This window comes from Anomalospiza imberbis, chromosome 6 (assembly GCF_031753505.1).
Source record: "Anomalospiza imberbis isolate Cuckoo-Finch-1a 21T00152 chromosome 6, ASM3175350v1, whole genome shotgun sequence".
Classification (NCBI taxonomy): domain Eukaryota; kingdom Metazoa; phylum Chordata; class Aves; order Passeriformes; family Viduidae; genus Anomalospiza; species Anomalospiza imberbis.
In genome coordinates, this window is record NC_089686.1 from 20,670,596 (window position 1) to 20,695,457 (window position 24,862).

The following is a 24,862-nucleotide window of genomic DNA, read 5'->3' on the forward strand; positions in this document are numbered from 1 at the left end:
TCTCCTCCTTCATAGAGAGTCTATGCCAGTCATCTCTGGCATGGTTCATTGAAATCTGGCAGATGTTATACCTGAGATTAGACACTCACCTTCATTTCAGACACCACTGTGTTTAGGGCCAATGCTGATGCAGTACTAACATGTCTGCCTGCACTCATGCTTTGTTGAAGTGAAAGCTGTTATTTCTGTATTGTGCCCTGGCATAATTCCTCTAGAACTGGAATTTTCCAATTTCCCAGAAAATGGAGAGCCACAGAACCACAAATAATACTTCACAGGTAGGGAAAAGAACAGAAGAAGTTACCTGCAGGTCTTTGGGTCTTCTTCTCTTTAGACATGCTGCCTACCTCTAGAGGTCCTGGACGTCCCTCTGTGTAGTATTTCAGTCTCCTGCATCATCTTCTAAGAGAGACAGTGACCTGTTCAGTACACCTCAGCCACTGGTTTCCTACCATCTTGCAGTGCCTCCATTTTGAGCACAATTTACTCTGAGTACTTTAAAAAAATATCAGAATACCGGTCTTCCATCAGTAATCAGGCTTACAAGAGACTGGTGAAAGTTTTCAGCAAGGACAAATAGACTCTTCTTCCCTGTGTAAGCTTCACTGGAGCCTGGAGAGTGAGAAACATCTAAACACAGATTTGATGCTTTCAGATATTTTCTGAGGTCTGAAACATCATGCAGAAGAAGAGTATTTACTGTCAATTTTGCACAGGGCAAAATCTTTTTAAAATCTGAACCAGGATGACAAAATTACAATACTCCACAACTTATGGAGGAATCTGATGTCTAGAATGACCCAGGGTGAAATGTCCCAAGATTAGAATTTTAACATGTAGCAAACTTTTAACATATAATTAATTAAAATTAAGGAATGGAATGCAGCACATGTTACACATAGAGGGTGATTTGCTGGCCTAGGGCCTAATACTTAAGAGATTCTAAATATAACTAAAATGAGACTAATTTCATCACCCCCCCCCCCTTTTGAAATTAGTTATAAAACTTCTATTATCATCAAGAACTGATAATCAAGAGATAATCCTGTTTTATTACTTGGTAACTGAGACAGAGATTAAAAGTAAGATTTTCCAAGAGATGAGAATTCTCCCAACTCTTGTCCTTATGTCTGAGAATTTTACTGCTGCATATGCCAGTGCCAAAATGTTTTTGGAACCTCCCTGCATCGCCTTAAACTCAGTAGGTGCAGAGCATCACAAAGTATTGTGTGTGGGTCCTCTGTTTGACCTGTGCATGATTTCTGTCTCTCAGAGCACACACTTCCTTGGGTCCTACAATGTTGAATACATTCCAAAGGATACAGATAAAACAGTCTCTTCCACATGGATTAAACCCTTTTGCTTCCTGCTTTCACCTCCTTCAAAATTTCAAACTGGGAAAGAGCAATCAGAAAAGAACCAGACATACTTTAAGGGATATTTTTTTAGTGTGTACAAAATAGGATAAAATAGGTGCTGATGTAATTTTGAATAAAGTCATTGAAAAATAGTGGCAGCAAACTGAGAAATTAGATTAATTAAACAAAACATATGAGAGGAGAGGGCTGTTTACCTGCACTTTATCTAGTAGAAATTAATGGATCATGTGGAAAAATAGCTATCATTGCAGATGAATATATACTTCAACAATTAAAAATTTATTACTGTTTACCTACAGCAGTAGTAAAGAATAAAGGCTATGGAACCCAGTCTGTGTGGGGATGTCTGTGAGTGCATCAAAAGCAAACTCATGAACACATATTCTCTGCAGAACAAAGGACATTGTTTCCTTGTGAAATACGGTTGTTGCTGGCACTGCTTCAGATCTTCTGCATTTCTTCACATGTTCCCAGCCAAACAAGGCAAGACTTGATAAATACTTAGATGAACTGAAATCACCAGAAAAGAGGGAGCAAACAGAGTGCATTATGTCTCTACCAATCTGAAGACTGGGGGAGCAGAGGAGAACCAGGGAGCAGAGGTATAACAAGGCAGATCTCAAATCTTTAGTAGTCTTGGGTTCCTGCCTAGCTTTTGACTAAGATATAAAGGATTTGTACAGAAGATTACCCAAGCAAAAATAGTGAGCTCATCCCCTCTCTGCAACCACCTGAATCTCAAACTACGTAAGAACTACTGCAGAGAGCACCTAGTGGCCCAGCCTAGTCAGAAATAGTCCTTTTCTTGGCCACTTGGCCAAGTATATTGAAATTCTGGCATTTTGCAGCATGACCAAACCCTGACAACATGGAATTCAGGCAGAAAGAAGACTGGGATTCACTGCAGAGCTGGAAGGTGAGAGATTACTCCTGCTGGATAACTTGGGAGGGTGACTGAAGGGCTTCATCTCATGGCACTTTATGAAAACAAAACATATTAATGCCTTCTGACTATTAAATCTGTGCAATGTCAGTGAAACATTGAACACTGTCCTAGCAATAACTAAAGGGGAAACAAAGGAACATGATTCTATGGTTTTGTGGTCCTTGCCCCAGATTATTGAATTTGCAGCTATAATATCTTACCCTAAGAAAACTTTAAACGAGACAAGAGACTTTTATTTAATTTGTCACATCCTTTTGGTAGATTTTATTCAATTATTTTTCCCATCAATTAAGAAGATTTATGAATATGTTTTCCATTATGTGATGTTTGTCAAGTAAATTAGTTTTCCCTCAGCCAGCAAATTATTTGTGAACCATCATTTCCCCTTTTGTTTTTCAACCTGCTTAGACTTCTAAAATGGTGACAGAGTTTATGTGTTTGATGAATGTGCTTTGTTTCCTTCATAATTTTTACATAACCTTTTTAAAAAATATTTTTAAATGTTATTTTTACATAGCAAAAAAATACACTTTTTATAGGCATTTGGACTCACAGTTAACTACTTGAACAGTTGCACTTAGTAATGAACACATCTAAGACCCCAGCTTTAGTCTAAGTTATTAGCCCATACTATGTTCTGCAAAGGTGAAGTATGTTAGGCGGCACATTATTGCTCAGTTGTCTAACATTAAAGATTTGAAATACCACTGAAGAAGCAGAGGACCTTAACTCTCTCAACTTGCATAATGATCACAATAACACCAGGCTACAGACCCAATTTTCATTTCATGACTCCTAGTGCTTTGAATAACAAAGGCTGAAAGGCACATTCACCTGCAATACTGTGGTAGTTGAGGTGATCTTGAATTTTCAATGTCCTTATTTGTTGCTGCCTCAGACAGGTGATGGAGGATCTTGTACAAGTTACAGCTACAAGACTGGTATCGTTGGATTGTTGGTAGCAATGAGCCAAAATGTCCATCCCTAGGATGCCTTTAATACGATTGCTTATCTACTTCGTAGAACTCAGCAATTCAAGTTAAGAGGGGCAACAACTTTTTCAATAATACAGCCAGGGTTTGAGTTTGGTATACAGGAAATTAGATTAATGGGTGTTGATATTTATCTGCATCATTCATGTGACATTAGGAATTGGCCTTCTGTCAGGTCCTAGGGGACAAGCACTTGACTAGAACAAGGTATGGTCATCATCAACACTGAATTGCTGGCAGGCTAAATGCAGGAGCCATACAGGGTGATGGGGGTAAGTCTAATTTGCCCTTTGCATTGATGTAAACCATTCTGAGTCCCCGGGCAGTGGCAAGGTGCTACCCTGCTGACAACAGTGGGGAAAAAGTGGCCTGGTACAAGTGAGTCAGAAGTGAAGCACAATAAAATGTCTGGAATCTTTCATACCTATTTGATTGATTCTCAAAGTGTGTCCCATCCCAAACATTTTTTCAATAATTTAGCTGTTTCTATTGATCTTGCTACAACTATTGTTTTTCTGTTCCTTCTTGCTACAGTGGAGCAAGTCTGTTTTTAACTTCTACTGCTGCAGAGTTTATCTCCAGGGCTCATGTGAGAATGTTAAAAGAGCATGACATGGGTGTGCATGTGGAAATGATCAGTAATCTTTAGCTTGCTAGCAGAACTCTCTTATCTCACGACAAGGGAGGAGGGAATGAAATTGGATTTCCTGCTCCTCATGACAGTTTCTATAGCTGTTCTGTGGTAGCCCCATTGGGTATGATACTGCACAGCTAACCTAAGCTGCTTTTTTCATTGGGAGCAGCTGCCAGTTTCTCTTCAGAACTGTGGGATGTGAAAACTTTGTATAGAATTGGCACTTTCCTTCTTGGTTTATAATTTTCTGACTCACCTTACATAAAGTTGTCTCAACATTTGTGCCTCAGAAGAGCACACCCAGAGTAATTAAGAAAAAAGCCCCAGTTCTTTACAAGAACAATAAAAAAAAACATTATTGCAATTGTGACCTTAGCTTTTGTCTGGAGAGATAAACCAAGAGCTGATGTTATATTTGAAAATAACTGACAGTGAATTAGCCATGTACAGTGTGTCTTGAAAGTGCTGTAGTGTGAAACAGACACTGTGTCCACCCCAACTCTCAGCCACACACTCAGTGCGTCAGCATAATAGGAGCAACCAGATATTTGTAGTGGTGGAACATGAGACAGAGAAGCTGCAGCTTGCAAATCTATTTGTTGGAGGCAACTCTCAGTCAGGTGCAATCCATGGGATTATTCTCTTTTCTGTTTCTTGAGTCAGTGTCTTTTGGGGCTTGTAATTGTGAGGAAATAAGAAAGTTCAGTTTAGTCTAGATTATGTCCTACACTAATCTATCCGCTCACTTCTTGCCTTCTACTCAAATCATCCTCACCTTCACTTGTGTGAGGTGAGAGTGAATCCTTTGCCTTATCCCTTCTGTGTCATGTTATTTATTGAGAGTGAGAGCCTTCCACCCTTTTCACTGCTTTTTGTGTTGCTATGGCAATGGTAGGTGAGGGCCATGCTTCTAGTCTGGTTAAATGCAATTTTAATTGCTTCAATAAATGTACTTAATACAGTGAAGGCTAATGTTAATGTTCTGGTTATGTTGCATCACATGTAGTAGAGATAAAAATAAACGTTAATGTAAACTTATCTTTAACTGGTTTTGAAGCTGGTGATTTAGCTTTCAGCACTCTGCTTTTCATGCTGTGGCAGGGCTGATTGCTTTGGGTAACACTTGTCTCCAGCTGAAGCCATGGGTAAATAGGATTGGAAAGATGTGTCTGTGCCATAGAATTCAGTTCCTTAGGATTGCAGGTGACTGTAAAATAGGCATTTAGCCTAGACCGATGCACAGGGCGTCTGAATCACGCGATATTCTAGAAAAACCCTTGGAGCATACTTCAAAATCCTGTAACAGAGTTAAAAACTGTCTGCAGAGTGTTGTTAGGAAGAGGGCAAGAGATAGAGGTTTTGCTGATCTATATTTCCATGATTATCCTACTCTACAGAGCACAGGGAAATCATATGTCATGGCAATGGAATGCATTTCTAAAGGCCTTTGGGAGAAGGTTTTAGTGGCAATTGCTTTTGTTCTTCTCACGTGTGAAGAGTGAAATATGAGTTGAAATAGGCATGGTAGAGTCATCTTCTGACAAGATGCTGAAGACTGGCAGTGGACCTGTACACTTTGTCTCTATATCCAATATTTATTCCTAACGATTAATTGTGGGAAGGGATAGAAAAGAACTGCAAGATTGGTTTGAAAGTAGGAGAAAACATCCTACAGTGAAAAAGCTACAAAACTGGCATGTTTCAATTAAAAATCTTCAGAGGAAGCTTGGACAGAGTGAAGAGATATCTTTCCTAAAGAGACAATACATATACCAAAAGGGCCTTTTATTTAGCAGAGATAGGACTTAAGATCAGGCACATCCAAGCTGTATATAAACCAGATTATTCTTGAAGGCAGACTCATCAGACACAAAGAGAGTCTCCAGCAAGTCTTCACATGAGGACTGGCACATTCCTAGAGAAACTGTTCCAGTTTTGCACAAGCTGGTGGACAGAAAGGGGCAGCAGAGGGGGAAATTCTGTAACATTTTATATACAGACATATCTACACTGTTTATGTGCTCACCTAAGCACACAAACATGTCAGGCAGAAGTGATGACTTGTTAGGCTTGTCTGGCTCTAGACTCCAAGGCAGTGATCTGTGTGGCAGTACTGAACTTGCTGTTTATAAACTTCTGTAAGAAGACTTCTTAAAATAAGAAAGGTAGAAAGCAATTATAAGTTTTGTTGAAACCAATTATAATTTTTGTTGTTAAAGCTCTGTTAGATTCTGAAGCAATTATGAGAGAATTTGAATTATAATGTAAGTGTACAGTGGTTAGCTTTGATATGTGAAGGAAACATGGTTTCTAGTAATGGAACAATGTTGGCAATTAAACCTTGCAGTGCACAAAATGTTTGTAAACGAGATAAAGGATGTGTGTTGGTTGCAAGGGTCTTTATAAGCCATTAGTGAAGTCTCCTTGAGTTTTGAAAAGTTTGACATAACCACTTTTTAATGGAGAATATATAAAATACAGTTTTTAAGTTCTTGATTAAAGCATATTATGTAGATGAAATAACTAACCAGTGGACACGGTGTACAAGTGTGTACATAAGACTCATATTCGAGAGAAAAAATTGCTTAGAAAAATGGTTTGTAATCAGAAGAAATTTTACTAATACTTTTGCTAATATTAATATTTAGAAGTATAAGAATGATGCAAAGTTTGTCATTGTGAGAAGTTTAATTTGACTTATTACTTCCAATAAATAAATAAGATATTGATATATAATCTATACATAATATATTGAGATAAATAATATATTTATATCGATAATGATAAAAAATTATAAACTTAATTTCTGCAAAGTGTTATTTCTTTGTCTTGGTCATGCCCAGGTTTATTAACTGAAAATGTTAAACTTAGGCTATTTGGCAGATCTGCACCATTTCCTACAATAATTTGATCATTTTTGTGCTTTCCAAGGCTTTAGAAGTGTTAATCTTGAATAGTTCTTAGGGTCTGGTGATAGCATAATGTAAAAACAAAGTTAACCAATTCAAAAAGTTCTAATGTAAAAGCATGCATCATCTGTTATAACGGAATATTTTTTAAAATTAGCAGTTAGAAGAAGATACCTAAATAATGAGCTGTTTTGGGTGGCTTGCCAACTCGCAGCCTGATTGTGCTTTCCCCTGATGCTGGCTGCAACCTTACCTGCAGTACAGGAGGTGGTGTGTGGCATCCTCTGCTCCTGTGGGAAGTATAAATACCCTGGTAGTGCAGGGGTCCCAGGTAAGGGCTGGGACTGCCAGAAAGAGCCATTTGGGACCTCCTCCCTCACCCCCACTTCCTGAATCCCCAGCATAAAAGAGATGTGTGGAGATGCAGAGTGTACCTGTCTGTTAAAATGAGCAAACATGATGGTTTCAGGTAGTTAATGTTGCATTGAACAGTACTAATTTGATGAGTATGACATGAGCTATTTAATTTGCATTGAATCATTGCCTTGCAGCTGCATCCTAAGCCCTAAAATCTATGGGTGTCTTATAAATCACAGGAGCCAAAGTGACAGGTTTAGAGTTTGCAGTACCTCTTAATCCTAGTAAAATAGTTATGAAGTAGGCTGAATAACTAATGTTGAATGATTTCAAGATCTATTTTATCTGTTTTTTAGTCCATAAATAGCCTACCAAAACCTTGTGAGCCTTTTTAACTTGCCTTTTATTACCAATTATTTCCTGATTCTTTTCTGCCAGTAATTTTTGATCTGTCTTATAGATGAGATTGCAGATCGTTTGACGATCAATTCAGAAGTAATAAAAGTATATATGTATTAAAGTATACCTTTAATTATGAACAGCTCTTCCTGATTAAATCTTTGCTTTCCTCTGAATTATGTTAATTGACTTATTAATTTTGGAATAACTGCATCTGCTTATTGCAAGTAAATAAAAAATGAATATGACATATTTATCTAGGAGTAAAGCATATGGAAAAAATCTGTGAATCACAGATTTAGGTCTAGACTGGCTTCTTATGTTATCTAACCGCAAGAATGCAAAAACCCCCATTTTTTTAATGTCACTGCTTCCTCATATGTGAGATGAAACCCTCATGATTCTGCTATCTTTTCTCAAAGACTCTGAGATTTTAAAGTGGATTACATCCATTGTGATTTGTCCCTGTAGATGATGACCCACATCATAACCCTTGGGACTCAACTTTATGAATTTGATCCTTTTTTTTTTGATGTCAGACCTTCATTGCTACTCTTATAATTTCTTGTTATAATTTCTTGGTGCAGTCCATATTTGTAAACTGACTTGGTGCAGTCCATATTTGTAAACTGAAATTTGAAGCCTGATACCAAGCTTGTCTGTTCAAAAAGATTTCTATTTTGTGAGGTTTGAGATGTCTACCTGAAATGCAGAAAACAAAATTTGAGCATCTGTGTCCAGTTTCTGCTAAAGACACTAGAAAGGACTGCTCTTTCTGTGGAGTTGGTAAGTGTAATCAGATCAGACAATGTGATGTGCAGTTGCTTGGATACTTGCAGAATACTTTTACAATGTGGTTATATTACCAAAAAACATTTATTCATCAAAATATTCTGTAAGAGACAACTTTGACAAACCAAGAGCACTGAGAAAGTCTTCATAAGCTTTTAACTACATGGGAGGTGTTAGTGAACCTCAGTGGATAGTTGCAGTGGATATTGCCCAGTGTCACAAATATAATACCTGTGAGATGGCTCTGTATGGGTCCCAGTTCATTCTCTGTGATGTTCAAGAGAAAAAAGTGATTTAAATTAGGTGAATACTAATAACCTGGCTATTATTATTCTAAAGCTGAGAAACCCTGAAACAGCATTTGATCACAAAAAATGTGTCCCAGGTGACTTGATGCCCCTCGTCCTTTCACCAGTCTAGAGAAATCTGGTGTTAGACAGTGTCATTCTAGCTGCAATACAAGTGAAAGAAAACAAAAGAAATGAACCCATCCTCCTCCCCCCAACGTCTCTATTACATCGTTAAAGTTCATTGTCTTTGGCTGAGCTGTGAGACTTGAGACCCAGATGAAAACATCTATTAACATTCTGAAGGCACATTTGTTAACTGCAGAACTATTTCACTCAGTGCCTTGACTAAATTATCTTTTTGCAAATTACATTTTTTCCCTAATCACCTCGGGTACTTCACTTGGAATGCTTCCTACTTTGCTGCATCCAACTGTCAGGTATTAGGAAAACTTCGCACCAAACTTGTTTTGGATGATAGCCGGAGTAAAAGGCCACTAATTCAACCTGCTGCAGTGAGCCCACCTCTGAGCCTTTAACTGTCAGGAACCTTGCTTGTTTCTTAGCTCATATTTGATATGATGGAAAACTTGTGAGACTAGCCTGTGCTTTTCTAGCACCTGAAGCACATTCAGACTGGATTTAGTCATTATCCTGAACCCTTGCCTATATCTTATATGGAGATGCAAATAAACAGCTCATGCCAACTTTCACGGGGCTGTTATGTTAAACAGGTGCTGATGTCCTGGGTGGGGTGTATCAAGGCAGATCAGTTTATACGGCTTACAGTATGCATCATTACCCTCTTACTTGGATGCCATGGCTTCAGGCAGGCACAAGGTTTTTCTTGGCTTCAGGCAGGAATGAGGTGTTCTCTTTCTGCCTGTGTTTATTGACTTATGCAAACTTAAGATTCTTGAATTATTAAGTTAATTTTAACACGATGATTTCTGGATAAAATACTCAAGCACCAAGGCGAACCCTGCACAGATTAACTTATGATTTAGCAGAATGCCAAAGTCTCTTTTGCTTGAGGGATACATGGAAACCCAGACTCCCAGAAACCCAGACTTGAATCACTGTACTGCCAGCTATGCAAGTGGAGATGTTTTCTGTTCTTCATTTTGTAAAAAAACTACTGTGGAGCAAAGACTGAAAAAAAAATCTGAGGCAACTAATATATCTGTGAAAGGACCTAATCTCCAATTCCTGGCCTACAGAAGTCTCTTCCATCATACAGTTTCTGGATGAAATGCAGAACAATCTAGGCAATAAAGACCAGATAACAGAGCAACAGGTCATCAATAAAACCATGTCAACATCTTTCTAAACATGGGAACCATTAGGTACCTGTGCAAGAGTCAGGCACCATGAGTGGCATTCTCACATTTAAGGTATCTAAAACACTAGCTTTGAAGTTATGGGCATGATAAGCAGACAGTGAGGTGGATTGAATACTGGCTTAACAGCTGTACCTAGAGGGTGGTGATCAGTGCTATGAAGTCTAATTAGAGGCCAGTGGCCAGCAATAGGGGAATCCTAAGGTCCGTGTTGAGTCTAGTCCTGTTTTCATCAATGTACATAAATGTCAAAAGGGATGGTGTAAAGAAGATGGAGCTGGGCTTTTTTTCAGTGACAGGACAGGACAAAACAATGTAAGTTCATCTGAATTCAGACTACACTTATCAGACTGGGCTCTGCAAGGTATCTAGTTGTGGGGGATACCTGGCTCTGCACATCAAGCTTAGGAAGAATATAGAGATGGCTGGAGCCAGGTGATATTGCAGAACCTCAGCTATGTTTTAAAAGGAAAATTAATTGTTGACAGCAAGAGGCTGGCTTGCATTTTTTTCCCTCATCCTTTTGTTAAAAGACACCCATTTTATACATCAGACAAATTAAATGGCCTCAAAGTCTCATACCTCTAAAAGCACAGTTGACATTCCTGCAGAAAAGTATGTTCCAGACTCCAGATTTTCTTCCCTCCCAAACTTCAGCTACTTTAACCATGAGATGATTCAGCCTCTAACCCATTCATTGCCTAAAATATCCTATAGCAAAAGTTTTGTGTTAATCTCTGTCAGTTTTGTGTTAATTCCAAGTGCTCGTATCTGAGTGCTGACAATGTTTTTTAAGGCTTACCCTACCTACATAGGCCTATCAAGATGTCTTTGGAGATTTATCTTGGATATGGAAAATAGGATAGTCTAGGAATCTGGGCTGACCCATTTAGGGAATGAAAATAATTTGTGATTGAGAGATGCACATTCAGGGATATAAGTGTTGATCGGTATTTTAATGTGAATGAATAAACAGTTAGCACTATAATAATCTGTAAGGCATTTGATCCCAATAAACCATCTTAATCCTTAAGGCTATTCTGGCAGTAAGAGATAACTGCACAGAAACAGAAACGTTCTTAGCATAAAGCTTACATATCTATGTTTACTGTGTGTGTTAGACAGTTTCAGACCCTTTTCTCCTCTTTCCCAAAACTGATGAGCACTTCATCTGTACAGTCTGCTAGTTCCCTACTTCACTAGCCCTTCAATTTGGATTTTTATTATTTCCAGAAAGGGCCAAGACAAAAGGAAAATCAAATCATAAAGAAATGCTTGGGACTAATGCTACCCCACTGGCATGCCCTCTGCTTCATTAAGTTTCACTGCAGATTTTGGTTTTAATAGCCATACATGTGGTCCTGTGCTTTGTGGGAGGATGCATTTCCACATCTCTGCTCTTAACAAGCCTCTGAGCTCAATGTTTTTGTGGCTGTCTCCTGGCTGCTGCATTGTCTTCATTGTTGTCTGCATTGCAGAAAAAGGGCTACAGCTCAGAAATGCAGAGACAGTGAATGCCTAGGCACTGAAGTGCAAAAACTTATTTAATTTATTGTCATTACTAAAGACTGAATGATGCTTATGAAAGGGTAGGAGCAAGAACACATTGTACCTCCAAAACCAGGTAGTGCCACTGCAAGGTTATGTTACCATGATTTTTATATAATCTTCAAGCCAGCACTTGCTCCTCTAGTTTTGGTGTCCTGGAATCTAAAGACACTTGAGGTCTGTCTAGTATTTAGTGAACATACAGACATTGTCAGCAGTGCAGATGTGTAGTGTCTGGTGCTACTGGTCTAGTACTAGTGCTCTGCTGGCGTAAACTGTGTGGCAGACATGAAAAGGGGACTATTACTTACAGTTCAGAAATCCCAAGGATAAAGGTGGAAATTGTTCTATACGTTTTTTTCATTGATCGACTAGTTTGCAAAATCTTTCTAGGTTAGATGGGTGAATGGCCATTAGGTGCCAGGCTTTGACTCGGCTCAAGGTTGTTTGCTAGGGAAGCTGAAACCAAGTTTTCCTCCTCCCACGAATAACAAGCTCAGGTTAAGACTCTTCAGCCCAAATGTTGCCATGTAATGGCATTAAAATACTACTTGTGTTGTGGAGTCTTCAGTGTCTGGAAATGGACTTCGAGTTCCCTCAGTTATGCAAATACCAGCAAAAACATTAACCTAGCTGGGAACTTGCTCTAATTGGGGCCAAACAACCATTTTGCATCCATATTTCACATTTAGCAATAGCTTTGAATTGCTTTTATAAACAAGAATTTGTAGTGCTAGTTCTTATTTTTGGACAAGGATATGTAGGAATTTTGGCTCCAACAAATCTGCACAGGTGCCACTTCAAGAAATGATCCTTAGTATATGGGATACATTAGGTTGTACTATTGATTGAGAATTTGAGGAAGGAAGTATATATCCTTTTGTTTATGTAGGAAAATTAGGAGCTGGCTTCAGATTTGAACATACTTTCCCTTTATATGTTTTTTTGATCAGTGACACAGCATTTCTTAACTTCAGTAGCAAGAAGTTGCTGCTGCTATTGCTCAAGCCGCAATATGTCTTAGTGCTAAATAGTACTGTCTGATGTGGTCACCCTGCAGGTGTATCTTAAGTGCAAGAGCCCATGCTTATGTTAAATGCAACAGTCCTGTTGATAGATTTGGCTTACATTTACCCAGATGCACTGTATATGCAGCTTATTTTCTTTCATTGTGCTAAGCAAATTAGTCAATGAGAAAGCAATACTATGAAGTGCAATTAGCTATGAAAAAAAAAAAGTAAAGCAATTTGTAGGTAAAATAAGAATTGTATATTTATTTGTAGGTCCTGTCCTGTACAAGAAATGTTGATATTATGGCTACTTAAAATGAATTTTTGAGGGCCCAGAAACATCAGGAGAGCAGAGAAACCTTTCAGATGCTTGAGAGTTACTATACTCTCAATCCTTGTGTTAAAAAGGCTTTGAGGGAGCAGAAACAGTCCTTCAGAAACTTTCCCTGTTACAAAATAAGCCCTTATGGTGCATACCATAATAGTTATTCTTTATGATCATAATGTGGCTAATATTAAAAAAAAAATAAATCAGTGAACGCCATGAGGTAAGGAAAAAAGGAAACATCCAAACAGTTTTTACAGCAAAACTTGTAGAGATTCAGGGATTTATGGAAAGGGAGCACTCTCTGTTTATTGTCAGGAAGCTTTGCCATTAGCTTCAAAGGAAGTTTCAGTAGGTTCTGAATGTTTGTAAGAGTTATGACTCAATTTATGCAGATAACAATATCTTTGTTATCTAAAATCTTGGAAACACTATGTATTTCAGTGCAGACTGTGAGCGATAACAATCAACTTCAACTCTCACTGACCCAGGAGGGCTGTGGTATGGCATTTAGTCTTACTTCTTATAATTACATGTAATAAAATTGTGTTGTCATTGGTGTTATTGTAATTGGTATAAAAAGTAGTTTATAGCAAAATATTACAGATGCAGGCAGTGATTTTCTGCAGGAGTTCACAGATGGCAAAGCTAGATTCTGGCAGATTAGTACTGCCAGAGTATAGTGCTTGCACAGTACAAGTAAGCTCTCGTTCACAATGCACATGGGAGAAAAGGGCTTGATTAACAGATTAGAATCTGCTTTGGGTGTTAAAATGCATTCATATGCCTGTGTATTTACCAGTATGTGTAAATCCAGGACATTTAAAATAAACAGTTAGAAACCTAATAGTTTCCATTTTTGAATGGTTTGTTCTTAGTTAAAAGTGTTTTATTATCTTTTTAGAAGCTCCTGCATTTACAGAATTTGTTCTCAGTTTTCTTAGCCAAATCAAATCAAGCCAGCTCTTGATTTGGAGAAGCTAGTGTTAATGGGAGGAATGCATGTGTTATACCTCTGGCACCACCACAGTGTACTTTGGAGGCACGAGTAAAGTGGGAGAGTTTGGAAGCTTTGAGGGCTAATCTTTTTCAACCATGGATTTTCTGTATAACCACAGGCAAGTCTCTTTGTCTTAATTTTCATCCTTGCACAGGGGAGATACTAGTATCATCTCACGAGGGAACTATGGATGTAAATTAATGTTTGTGACTCAGAGAACAGCCAGAAATGAATAATCATATGATGTAGAAGAAGTGGTAGAGATCAAATACTTACAGAATTCAAATAGACCTATTGGAAGAGTCCTGTGTAGTAGAAGTAAACTCCAGTGCATGAAGCATGTGGACAAAAGTACTTGATTCAAGTTACACAAAGAGTTTTAGCCCTGGCACAGCTCAGCTCAGTATTCTTGGTTTTGGAAATCAAAATCATGTTCTTCACCTGCTGCTTTACTAGGTGCATGGCTGTGCACTGCATGCAGGCTCTGTTTCTTCATCTTCATCTGTTCTTAAAAATAGCTCTTGGAAACTGTGCCTCAGAAGGGGAACCTCATCACCTTGTGAGTGATCCTTCCATTTATCTCTTTCCCTACATAACTAAAGACTTGCTTTTACCATCACTTGATAGTAGTAGCAACTTTAAATTACTGGGCCAGGCTATAAGACTGAAAACTCTGAGAACTGTGTGCACCAAGGAGGTCATGCAGATACAATTACAAATGGTTTACAGAGCATTCACTTTTCCCATTTCCACTTCTGTTTCTGTGGTGTGAGTCAGTCCTGTTTTGTTGTTCTGTGTTTTAACACTTTATGTAAGTATTCTTGAAATCCAAAGGCTGAATGAATTTTTTCAAAGTTTTACAAAGGCTTTGGCAGCATTATTAAATGTATACATATAATTCTTTCCCAGTGAGTTTAATTTTCCATGTTTTTCAGCCAAAGCTGTTAGTCATAGTGCCCATAGCTTATGAGCCATTGAAGGAAAGCATGCCTTAAGTTTTTCCAGCTGCTTGTTCAGGATTTTTCTGACCCGTGTGGACATTGTCCTTTTGTTGTATTCTGTGAACAGGGAGACAAGAGAGATGCATGGAGTGGTAGATAAAAACTCTTGCTGAGTGGCTTTAGGTTGTGCTTGGTGGCAGAAGTACAGGTTTGGGCTTCAGTTGGGTTTCTACAAGGCATGTAAATAAGTCAAAGTTTTTTTTCTTTTTTTTTGGTCTGCTTCAATTGAATTTTAGGAAGCAGCATGCTCATGCAGCTTCATCTTAGCATGCTAAAATGGATTTGTCTCCAGGGAATTTACAACATATCTAAACCATCTCTCATTTTTACTCCCACTCTGAAGGCAGGTGTGTTATGTAAGCCTCATGAGAAAAAGCAGAACCTTATCCACCACTTGCCTACACCATTAGGTACTGCAAAAGCCCAAGCAATTAACATGAGTTAATTAACTTTATCTGACTACGGCACTGAAATAGCCTCAATTTTTAAAGGTGTTTATATAGTTGATTTCCCATTTTCAATAAGAATCAGCCAGCATAATACCTTTAAAAATTAAGCCTTTCTCTAGCTATATACAGTCCAACATAATCTCTTGAGCGTGCTCTTTTCCCACTCTCATGCAATCCAAGTGCCCAAATTATAAACATCAAATCCCTGCAGAACAACATTTACTGAAAAGTTTCCCTGAATGGCACTGCATTTGCTGATGTGTGAAGGACAACATGAACAGGTACGCCAGAAAAATGGGGTTATTGGGAACTGTTTGAGGACAGAGAGGAGATATAGCACTGTGCAACGTGTATTGTCTGAAGAGAAAACAGAGTGTGATAGCGTACTATACAGTGTTTTACCAAATTGAATAAGAGATTCTGATTCTTTTTTTCTTAATTAACCCAACAGATGTTGCTACTGTGGGAAAAGTTTCACCAATAAAGAGTAAGTATCAGCCAAGACCTTGCACCTCAACCTCCTTCATTTGTTACAACACCCCTGGCTGCAATACTTCTATATCACCTAGGCAAATGTGCTCTCAGAGTTCAGCTTGGGTCCCATCCAGAGAGCCAAACAGCAGGCAATAGTCTTTCTTCTCATGCTAGTACCTCTACCAACCCAAGAAGAGCCAGTAAGGTTGACAGCTGGAGGCAAGTCTTGTTGCTGTTGCATTTCTTTGTTATTGCTTGCATGTGGGAAGGGAAAGGCAGTGACTTGTTCCACCATATAAGAAACACCTTCTAGGGAGCCAGTGCCAACCTTGGCAGCTTGGGAGGGTGCATGATAAAATGGCAACAGCTGCATGTGACTTCATGTTCTCACAGGGCCCTTGACAGAACTCTGTGATCTTGCAAACGCCTTACAGAGAGATAGCATTAAAAACTGCATCTCCATAGAAGTAACATGCTTAATTTAGGCCCTAAGTGTCAAGTCACATTCATTAGTTATAATCCATGTGCTTTTGCCTTCCTTGGGAGTCATCATCATCTTATGGTTGAGATACTTTCACTATGGAATTGACAGGAAGGATATTTGTCTTTTAATCAGTATTACCAAACTTTCTGATCAGTATGTTCTCATTTCTTGTGGAAATAAAACACCCTGGCATGGCAACTGCAGGGGAGACCAGCATGTCTGCCCTCCCCTCACAGACAAGAAGCACAGACAAAAAGGTCTGGAAAAGGAACCAGCATTGACATTGCTCCTCACTGTCCTTTTCTGCAACACCAGGGCTGGGAAAACTCAAGCTCATTCGTGCTCGGATTTTCATGACTCGTTTCAGTGAAGAACTTCTGCAACTGTGCAATAAACAGAGATATGCTGAACAGTTTTGGAAATATGGAACTAGGCAACTAAGAGAGGGATCTTCAAAAAGTGCCGCAGTAAGTGGGATGTTTGCCAGTAGAAAATGGCAGGAAAAGGAGACGCTGCCCAGCCCTGGTCCTTGAAAAGAGCTATGTACCTAGCTCACTGATGGTGATAAGACAATTGTGTCTGCTTCAGATACTGAAGTGAGTCTGATAAAGTTACATGAAGATGAATAAGTGATTGGAGCATATGTTGTACAAGGAGAGGCTGAGGGAGCTGGGACAGCTCAGCCTGAACAAGCAAAGGCTTATGGGGAATCTTACTAATATGTATGAACACCTGATGGGAAGCTGTAAAGAAGAGAGGCAGGATCTTTTCACTGGTACCCAGAAAAAGGGTAAAAGGAAACTGGAACAAAGGAATTAAATTTCATCGAACCACAACAAAAAATGTTTACAACGAGTGTGCTCATACAGAGCAGGTTGCCTAGAGAGATTGTGGGATTTACATGTGAAGATATAAAAATAGACAGTCCTGGTCAACTTGCTGCTGTTGACTCTGCTTTGGGGTGGTAGTGCTTTGACTACATGATCTCCAGGGGTCCCTTTCTATCTCAACAATTCTATGGTTCTGTGATGAGCCAAAGACATACAATTATTCCAAGCCTTTTGGGCAGCAATGAAATCTCTTTTCTGACATTTTCATTTAGTCTAAGTAATAAAATGGTCATTAGATGACAGAAAAAATGAGAAAAAGCATGACTATAGCCAAAGGGTTAGGGTAAGTCAGGTTGAAATTTCTTGCTTCACATAATGTTTCATAATGATATGAAGTATAACAGGTTTTGAGAGAAGTACTGAGGAAAAATTTTTTTTTTCAGAACACCAACTACTTGGTGATAAGGAAATTTTCTGCAATATTAGAAGAGATATTTAGATTCAGATCTATATCTCCCACATGCCAGCTGATTGCTCCAGTCCTGGAAATACTAGGTATCATCACTCAGGAATTTAATGATTTTGGGAGGGAAATGAGTGAAGATTAGAGCAGAACCTGTGGGTTTGATACATGTGGGAATCTGTAAGTTGTCAGAATATGATTCACAAAAGAAAACAGTAAAAGAACCTCACATGTATGTACACATACATATTCTCACCTATGCAAATGTGAGCAAAAACAATGTAGAAAATCACAGGCAATACCTGAACTTTATCCTTCACTTTATCCTAAGTTCAATTTGGTTGTAAATGAAACCTGTGGAAAACACTGCTAAAAAGACCTATGGATTCCACGTAGGGGAAAAAAGGTGAAGTCATCCCCAGTTGAAAATGAAAGGGCTGTGAAATACTCATTTGGCTGACCTCCAGATGCCTGTAAAAAGTAAAAAACTTTGCAGTTAGCTTGGGAAGTTTGAATCTGTCAAAACCCCACACTACTACTGTGAACAGAAGTTCTGCACAAAGTTCTGGTAAATGACAGGGTATTGGCAATTTTGCATGATGGCCAGAATCAGACTATAATGCCCAGTAGGACAAGGAACATTCAGTACCGTAGTTGGGGTTAACTGGAAAGAAATGAACACTCAGACCATCTACCACTGACTCCTGGCCAAAGATGAATCCAGAATCTCATAAACGTCATTGAAAGAGCTACACACTTCAAAGGGAGCACATAAGAATGGGCATACTAAGTCAATGCCCTACGTAAGCTTTTATCTGAGATAACTGAAACCCATAAAACAGAGAACTATGCAACTGACATAGTGGAAGTGGTATGAGATAGACTCCAGACTCAAGTTTAATTTCTATCCCTGCAAAGGAAAGAAAAAAGGTTCATTGGACTAACAGAAGAATGCAAACATGAACATGATTCTGTAATTTGGTGGCTAGACACTCCTGTGGGATAGGGGATACTTACATCACAGAATATTTTCACCTTTAAAGGTCTCTAATTTCCCTGAAGTCTTTTGGAAATAAAAACGCAGCAAGATCCAGGGCTTTGGGAAGAACATTTTATTGCTAAGCATATCTTTAAACAAAATGCAACTAAGAAAAGAAAAAGAATCAAAAAGAAGAAGAAAAAGAAAGGAAATAAAAGCAATAACATCACGATAACTCAAATAAAAATTCTCCAAGTTGTCCATAAAGCAACAGGGATATGGTAGTAGCCCACATACAGAAATGCACATGTTCCCAAAAACTGTCCAATAGAAACTTACACAAAAAAGGAAAGTGTAAATATTTTTCCTTTAACTTAAAAAAGGAAAGCAAAAAGGAAAGGAAGAAAGAAAGCAGAAAATCATTTCACAAGACTCCAAGACTCCAAGAACAGCAATCTTTTACAGACATCAAGATATAATCAATTTTTATATAGTTTCGGCCAGTTAAGTCATCTAAAATCGTGCTTTCATACCTTTTTAAAACCTGTCTTTTTTTCTTTATAGTATAAAAAATAAAAAAGAAAAAAGCTCAACCTCACACACGCACACACGCACCACACACACGCACACATACACGCACAGAAAATATTTGTTAACATGAAAGCGCCTTCTCTAAGTGTTTGAGAAGACTGTTTTTCTGAATTTAAATTCCCATGTGCGTGTGTGTATCTGATGAAACTTCTTCAAAGTCAAATATTCATGCGACTTTAAACACCAGCAAGAGTAGATTTCTAAACCTAAACAGCTGATTATTTTTCATCCGCATACAGCAAAAGTTTTCATTTCTGATATCCCAGGGTTCTCAACCTGTCTTGGTTTCTGTTGTTTCCCACTCTGTCTGTCTCTCCCTCATCTACTTTTTTGCACATGATAGGCATGGCCGTCAAACCACCTCACTATTGTTCTGTACAGTAAGATAATCAATCCTTTTCACAATAACTGGGAAAATGTGGAAAACAAACAACCAAATGAAATAAAACATAAGACATTCCCAATTTAACCATAAAACAGTATATACACCATTAGGGTATCCATATAGAAATTATACTAGCAAAAAAATAGTAGTAAAATATGTAAACAAAATTTCAGGTTTTTTTTTGACACAGGTAACTGTGACAAAGCTAAAACACACGCTCCCTTCACATTTTAAGGTTTGCTTTTGTTGTCTGTTTCTTTTTACTCTGTTCTTCAAGAACATTCTCATTCCGCATTAAGACCATAACAGAACTTCTTTTCCAGCCGTCCCATCAAACATACCATGATAAATATATCTGTGTGTATATATATATTTAATTATTAAATTAATTTTTCTTTATTATTTTTTGTGTGTCACAGCAGCTTTATTTATTTTCTTTTATATAAAAGAGAAGGAAAAGGGAGAATAGGGCAAATGGAAAGACAGAAATGATCTGAAATGTCAAGCTTCAAAATTAAAATATTACATATGAAAAACAGTTATATGTCAAAAAAACTATGTAATTTGCATTCTTTTACAAGTGTTAAGCTTTTCTGATGTTCACTGGTCTTGTCACAAGTTGAACTCCAGTGGTGTCTTTCTGATCACTTTATTAAATTGATTTATTATTATTTTTTGCATGCATTGCAAGTCACAGAACCAGATTCCAGAGGAAGGCTCCTTTACTTTTGCGCAGTATATTCAGTTCAGGACAGTAAATAACTTTTAAGCATTCTTTTTTGAATCTCTGAATCCTGTTAACCATACTTTGGTTGTCAAATGCATACTGAATGCTATACTAAATAAAGCCAATGACTGATCAGAACAGACCCAAACCCATCTGCTCTTCAGTTCAATTTCAAATACTGGAGCCAGATCCAAGAGAACCAGCTTTCCATGATAATTTTCCTCAGCACCACTCATCAGACATTTTTACTGAGTTGTTAGCAAACAACTTACTACAAGATGACAGATTCTAGAGACAATACAACCAGATATGCAGAGTAAACACCATGGGTAGCTTTTGAGTTCATGTACGGTAATAGTCTCTCTTTATTTATTACGGATATTTTTTCCGAGATTTCTTCTCATGTCCTGGGTCACCCCCACATCATTCCACTCCACTCTTCCCTCCCTCACCCAAAGTAACCAAAGAAACCAAATAAAAAGCAACCCGAGAAACAAAACAAAATCAAACCAAAAACCCAACAATCTCCAAACTCATTTATTCCCCTCCTCCAATCTCGAAAAATTATGTGTATGCTGGACACGGCCAGATCAGTTTGTTCAATATTTCTTTGTTGTTTAATAATGTTTATATTTTTTTCTTTTTCCTTCTTTTTTTTTTTTTTTTAATAAGTAAACTGAAAAATTATTGATACAGTCAGGGATCACGAACATTGTTAAAGACTCACTTGGAGATATGAAACAAGTAAGCCATGAAGTCTTCTACCTTTGCAGAAAGTTCAGCGGAGGAGGAGATTTGGAGATGTCCAAGTTCACTAACAGAGCAGAGCTGTGCGCGCCATCTCCAGAACGCTAAGTGTGCTTTATAATACATTAGGGCAAAGTTTGCTGACTCCAAGTGATGACTTAGACATTAACAGTCACTGCTGAATTTTTTACCAATACTTTTTCCCACAAATGATATCTCTCAATCATCTCGTTTGCTGCAATGGTTCTGATATCTCAGTTAAATCTCATTAAGTATTTCTATATTTATATATAAATAATTATTCTTTTTTACACATAATACTCTTTGTCCTTGTTTTTCTGCTTCTTGTGGCCGCTCTTTGAGCTCTGCTGCTTCTCCTTCACGAGCGTGCCGTTGCTCTGGGCTGAGTTGCTGATGTAGTTCCGCGTCTCGTCCACCTGATAGGACCCCTCGTCCCTGTTCCTGTACTTGTACATGGCGTACAGGAGGATGAGGATGCAGAGGGCGGCAGCAGCCACAATGCCGACGACCATCCCCGTTGTGCTGCTCGACTCACGGACCACCTCTGAGGCCCCCGGAACCCGTCTGATTCCCGGCTCCGTGGGGTTTGCTGTGGGCACATTACGGAACATGGGGGAAGTGATTAGCGGGCTCTTCAGCTTTGTGCTGTCTAGCTCATAGGCAGTGGGCAACGGAAGCAAGACTATGTCAGGCTGGGGTTTGAGCTCACGGTTATTCATTTTGCCGGCTGGCAATTTGGGAATCATCACAGTCGAGGACGAAGCTGTGGAGCGGATCAGCTCAGGGGACAAAGACGTGGTAGTAGTCCTACCAGTTTCGGAGACTTTGTTAGGTCTAAAGTCCTTGGATTCCCACTTAGGTGCGTGTGCTTTGTAGCCACCTTCGAAGATTGAAGTGGAAAGACTCTTATCTGTTACCAAGGAGAAGGTGGTGTAAAAATCTTCATCATCAGTAGGGGGTAGGTTAGAGTCAAAGGTTTCCCCTGAGCCATACCCAGATATCACCAAGCCATCATCATCACAACCATCGCTGCCTTGGTCCGACAAGCAAGGTAACCCCGCCTCAGAGGTCATGGACAGGGAATCTTTGGTGGTCTCAATAATGGTGAGGAGGGGGCGAAAGGTAGGGGGAAGTGTAATGAAAGGTGCACGAGTAGCAATAGGAGGGATATCTAAAGGGTCTTCTACAAGTAGAGGGATAACTAATTCACCTCCTGGGATGGAAAAGAGAAAAAAAGGAAGATTAGTACATTTTAATGACACAATGCACCATTTTCAGTTCATTTAAGGGTGAGAGAGGATCTGGGCTTTATGAAAAGGTGTCGGGGTCAGCTTTCTCTCTCTAGCTACACTACCAACATACTTTCTTGGGGCTGCCTTTCAGTGTTCCTTCCCACCCTGCTTGAACATTGGTAAAGTGCATGTTCCATTTCCTACCTATGCTAGGTATGTACAGTGAAATACCCTGAATTTTTACAGACCCAAACTTTTTGATTTTTGGAGATACTCTCAAGTGACTCTGTGGTCATCAATTTTTGGTAGTGATCTTTTTCAAGCATTTGGTTAGAAGACTATTAAAATTAATTACTTTAGACTGCCATAGACCAGTGTTCTCCTAGATATATTTTCCACCACTCATCTTGCCAGTGTTTCCTCTTCTGATTGTTTTCATTTCTGCCATTCTAATATGTTCATCCTCTGTAGCAGTATATAAGTCCTTTCACTAAGGGATTTTCCATTCATCTATTTCTTCCTGATCATTGTCCGGCTTTTAAATTGTGGGAAGGTTCATGAAAGTGAGGGATGGAATAAGAACCAATTACTTACTGGGTCCATGAAGGTACACTCAATGTTCATCACTTTTTAATCTTTAGCATTCTGTTTGACACTAAGAATGTCCCTTTCCTTGCATCTTTTGGGGCTACTAGTGCCATGCATTCTTCATCTTTCATTCTTCTTGATATTCACTTACTATAATTTGATTAAAAATTAAGATTGATTTTATTGTGATTGACAAAAAAACTGAATAAGGACTTTGATGAACCAAGTTAACACTTGAGCCCAGGACTGTACTGCAGAAGTCGTCTTCATACCTACTGTTACTTCTTGACAGACAGACAGTTGCAATCAGTTCTACTGGTTTCTAACATGATGGTTACCTGCCTACAGAGGACTGAAAACAAGGTGGACTTATGGTCTCCTCTTCAAGCAGAATAATAAAGCTATAGATGTAATATTTGTACCTTACAACAATATAAGATGCAAATGAAACAAGAAAATCAGTGTATCATTTCTATGATTTGGATTCTGAGCAGCAATATTGCTACTTTTAGGGTAATAGTCTTGTGTTGTCTCTATATTATAATGTGACTGCACCTCTACTTTTGAGTCTATGGTAGTTAACACTCCACTTATATTGTGGACTAAAAAAAAAAAAGGCATGGAATCTTATTAATTTATATAATTCTTCTACCTCTGGTTATACAGTCTTCTGTTGACATACAATTCATCAACAATTTTTTTTAGAGTGAACTATATTGGCTTTGAAAGTTTGTGTATAAATTTTCCTTTGGGTAATTTTTCTTTGCCTAGCCATTTAAGTAAGCAGCTTAAAATATAAATTGAATTGTACAGCTGACATAATGAGAATCACCTAGATCTGTTGAAAGGAGTGCAGCTCAGTAGGAAGTATTCCTAATGCATAGGAAATTTTGATTTATACTCACCATTGCTTAAGGAGGATGTACAAAAGGAATTGTAGTTTCTAAAAAAATAATTCTGGGTTTTAGCTATGTATTAATAACTGCTAATGAACAGTTTGGCATAGCTACACTGCTGAATTCATCAGAGTCAAAAATCTCCTCTCTCAAATATACCCTATCTATTACATGCACTTCTTTCCCATTGAATTCTGCCAGTAATGTCCATGGAATGTCTATAAGGAGTATTGTCTAAAATCAAAATACCTTCTAAATGTATTTGGAGAGAAATATATTTGAACAAATTACACATGGGAGATAGAAATATACTAAAAAAGATACTTAGTTTGATTAAGTCTGGATAGCTGAAATAGCAATATGGCTTATTCTTTTCCTTAATGGGAAACTAAGTGGTGACACAGTTTAATCAATTGAAATAGTTGGAATTCTCTCAGAGGTACCAGGGTAGAAATTATGCCAAAATAAGAAATGTGGTACTTTGCATACTTTCACGCAAAGCTAGTTTTAAGTTAAGATACAAAGGAACAATTTGAACGTTGTTTAGTTTTCTGAGCTTCCTCAGTATGTTCATATATCACTTTTGTTACTGCAAAGAGACTGAGGAAATAAGTATCAATGTCTCCAAACTACATGCTTTCAAAAAAATTATGTAAAAAAGCCTACAGTGTAGTCTGCCAAATGGCTACACTGCATTTTGTGCTCACGCATCTGAGCTGTTTTCTGAGCAATGTAGAAACTAGAGCATATAATATGATTTATAATGTCCAGAAGGCCTATCCATGGCTTGAGCAGAGCATCTATAATCTATGCAAACAGGTGGTCTCAGGATGAACTTGGAGTATGCCTTGGGGGGAAAGATCATCTGTGAGCCTGGTAAAAAAATGAATAAAAATAACAGAATTTAAGTGAGGATTGCAACAAATTGCATGAGTCTGGAATTTAAGTTCCAGAAATTCAGGGATAGATAAAGTTCCTTTAAACAGTTTTTTAAGATCACTGTTTTACTGTTCAATTGCAACACTCATCTATGATTTTCATTCATCATCTGTGGCACTCAATTGGAAAAAAAAAAAG

At 38.2% G+C, this 24,862-nt stretch overlaps 1 protein-coding gene across 17 annotated transcripts in view; it reads right to left on the minus strand.

Moving 5' to 3' along the window:
* Positions 1-20,927: 20,927 nt before the first annotated feature.
* Positions 20,928-24,862, minus strand: part of NRXN3 (neurexin 3) — a 968,667-nt gene continuing 964,732 nt past the window's right edge. For 9 of the 17 annotated variants that reach the window (XM_068192702.1, XM_068192706.1, XM_068192704.1 and 6 more), the window contains one exon: positions 20,928-22,282. In XM_068192702.1, coding sequence (XP_068048803.1) covers positions 21,357-22,282 — 926 coding nt within the window. In that variant the 3' untranslated portion in view covers positions 20,928-21,356. The remainder of the gene's footprint in view (positions 22,283-24,862) is intronic. The other 8 variants (XM_068192711.1, XM_068192712.1, XM_068192716.1 and 5 more) reach the window with 2 other exon arrangements.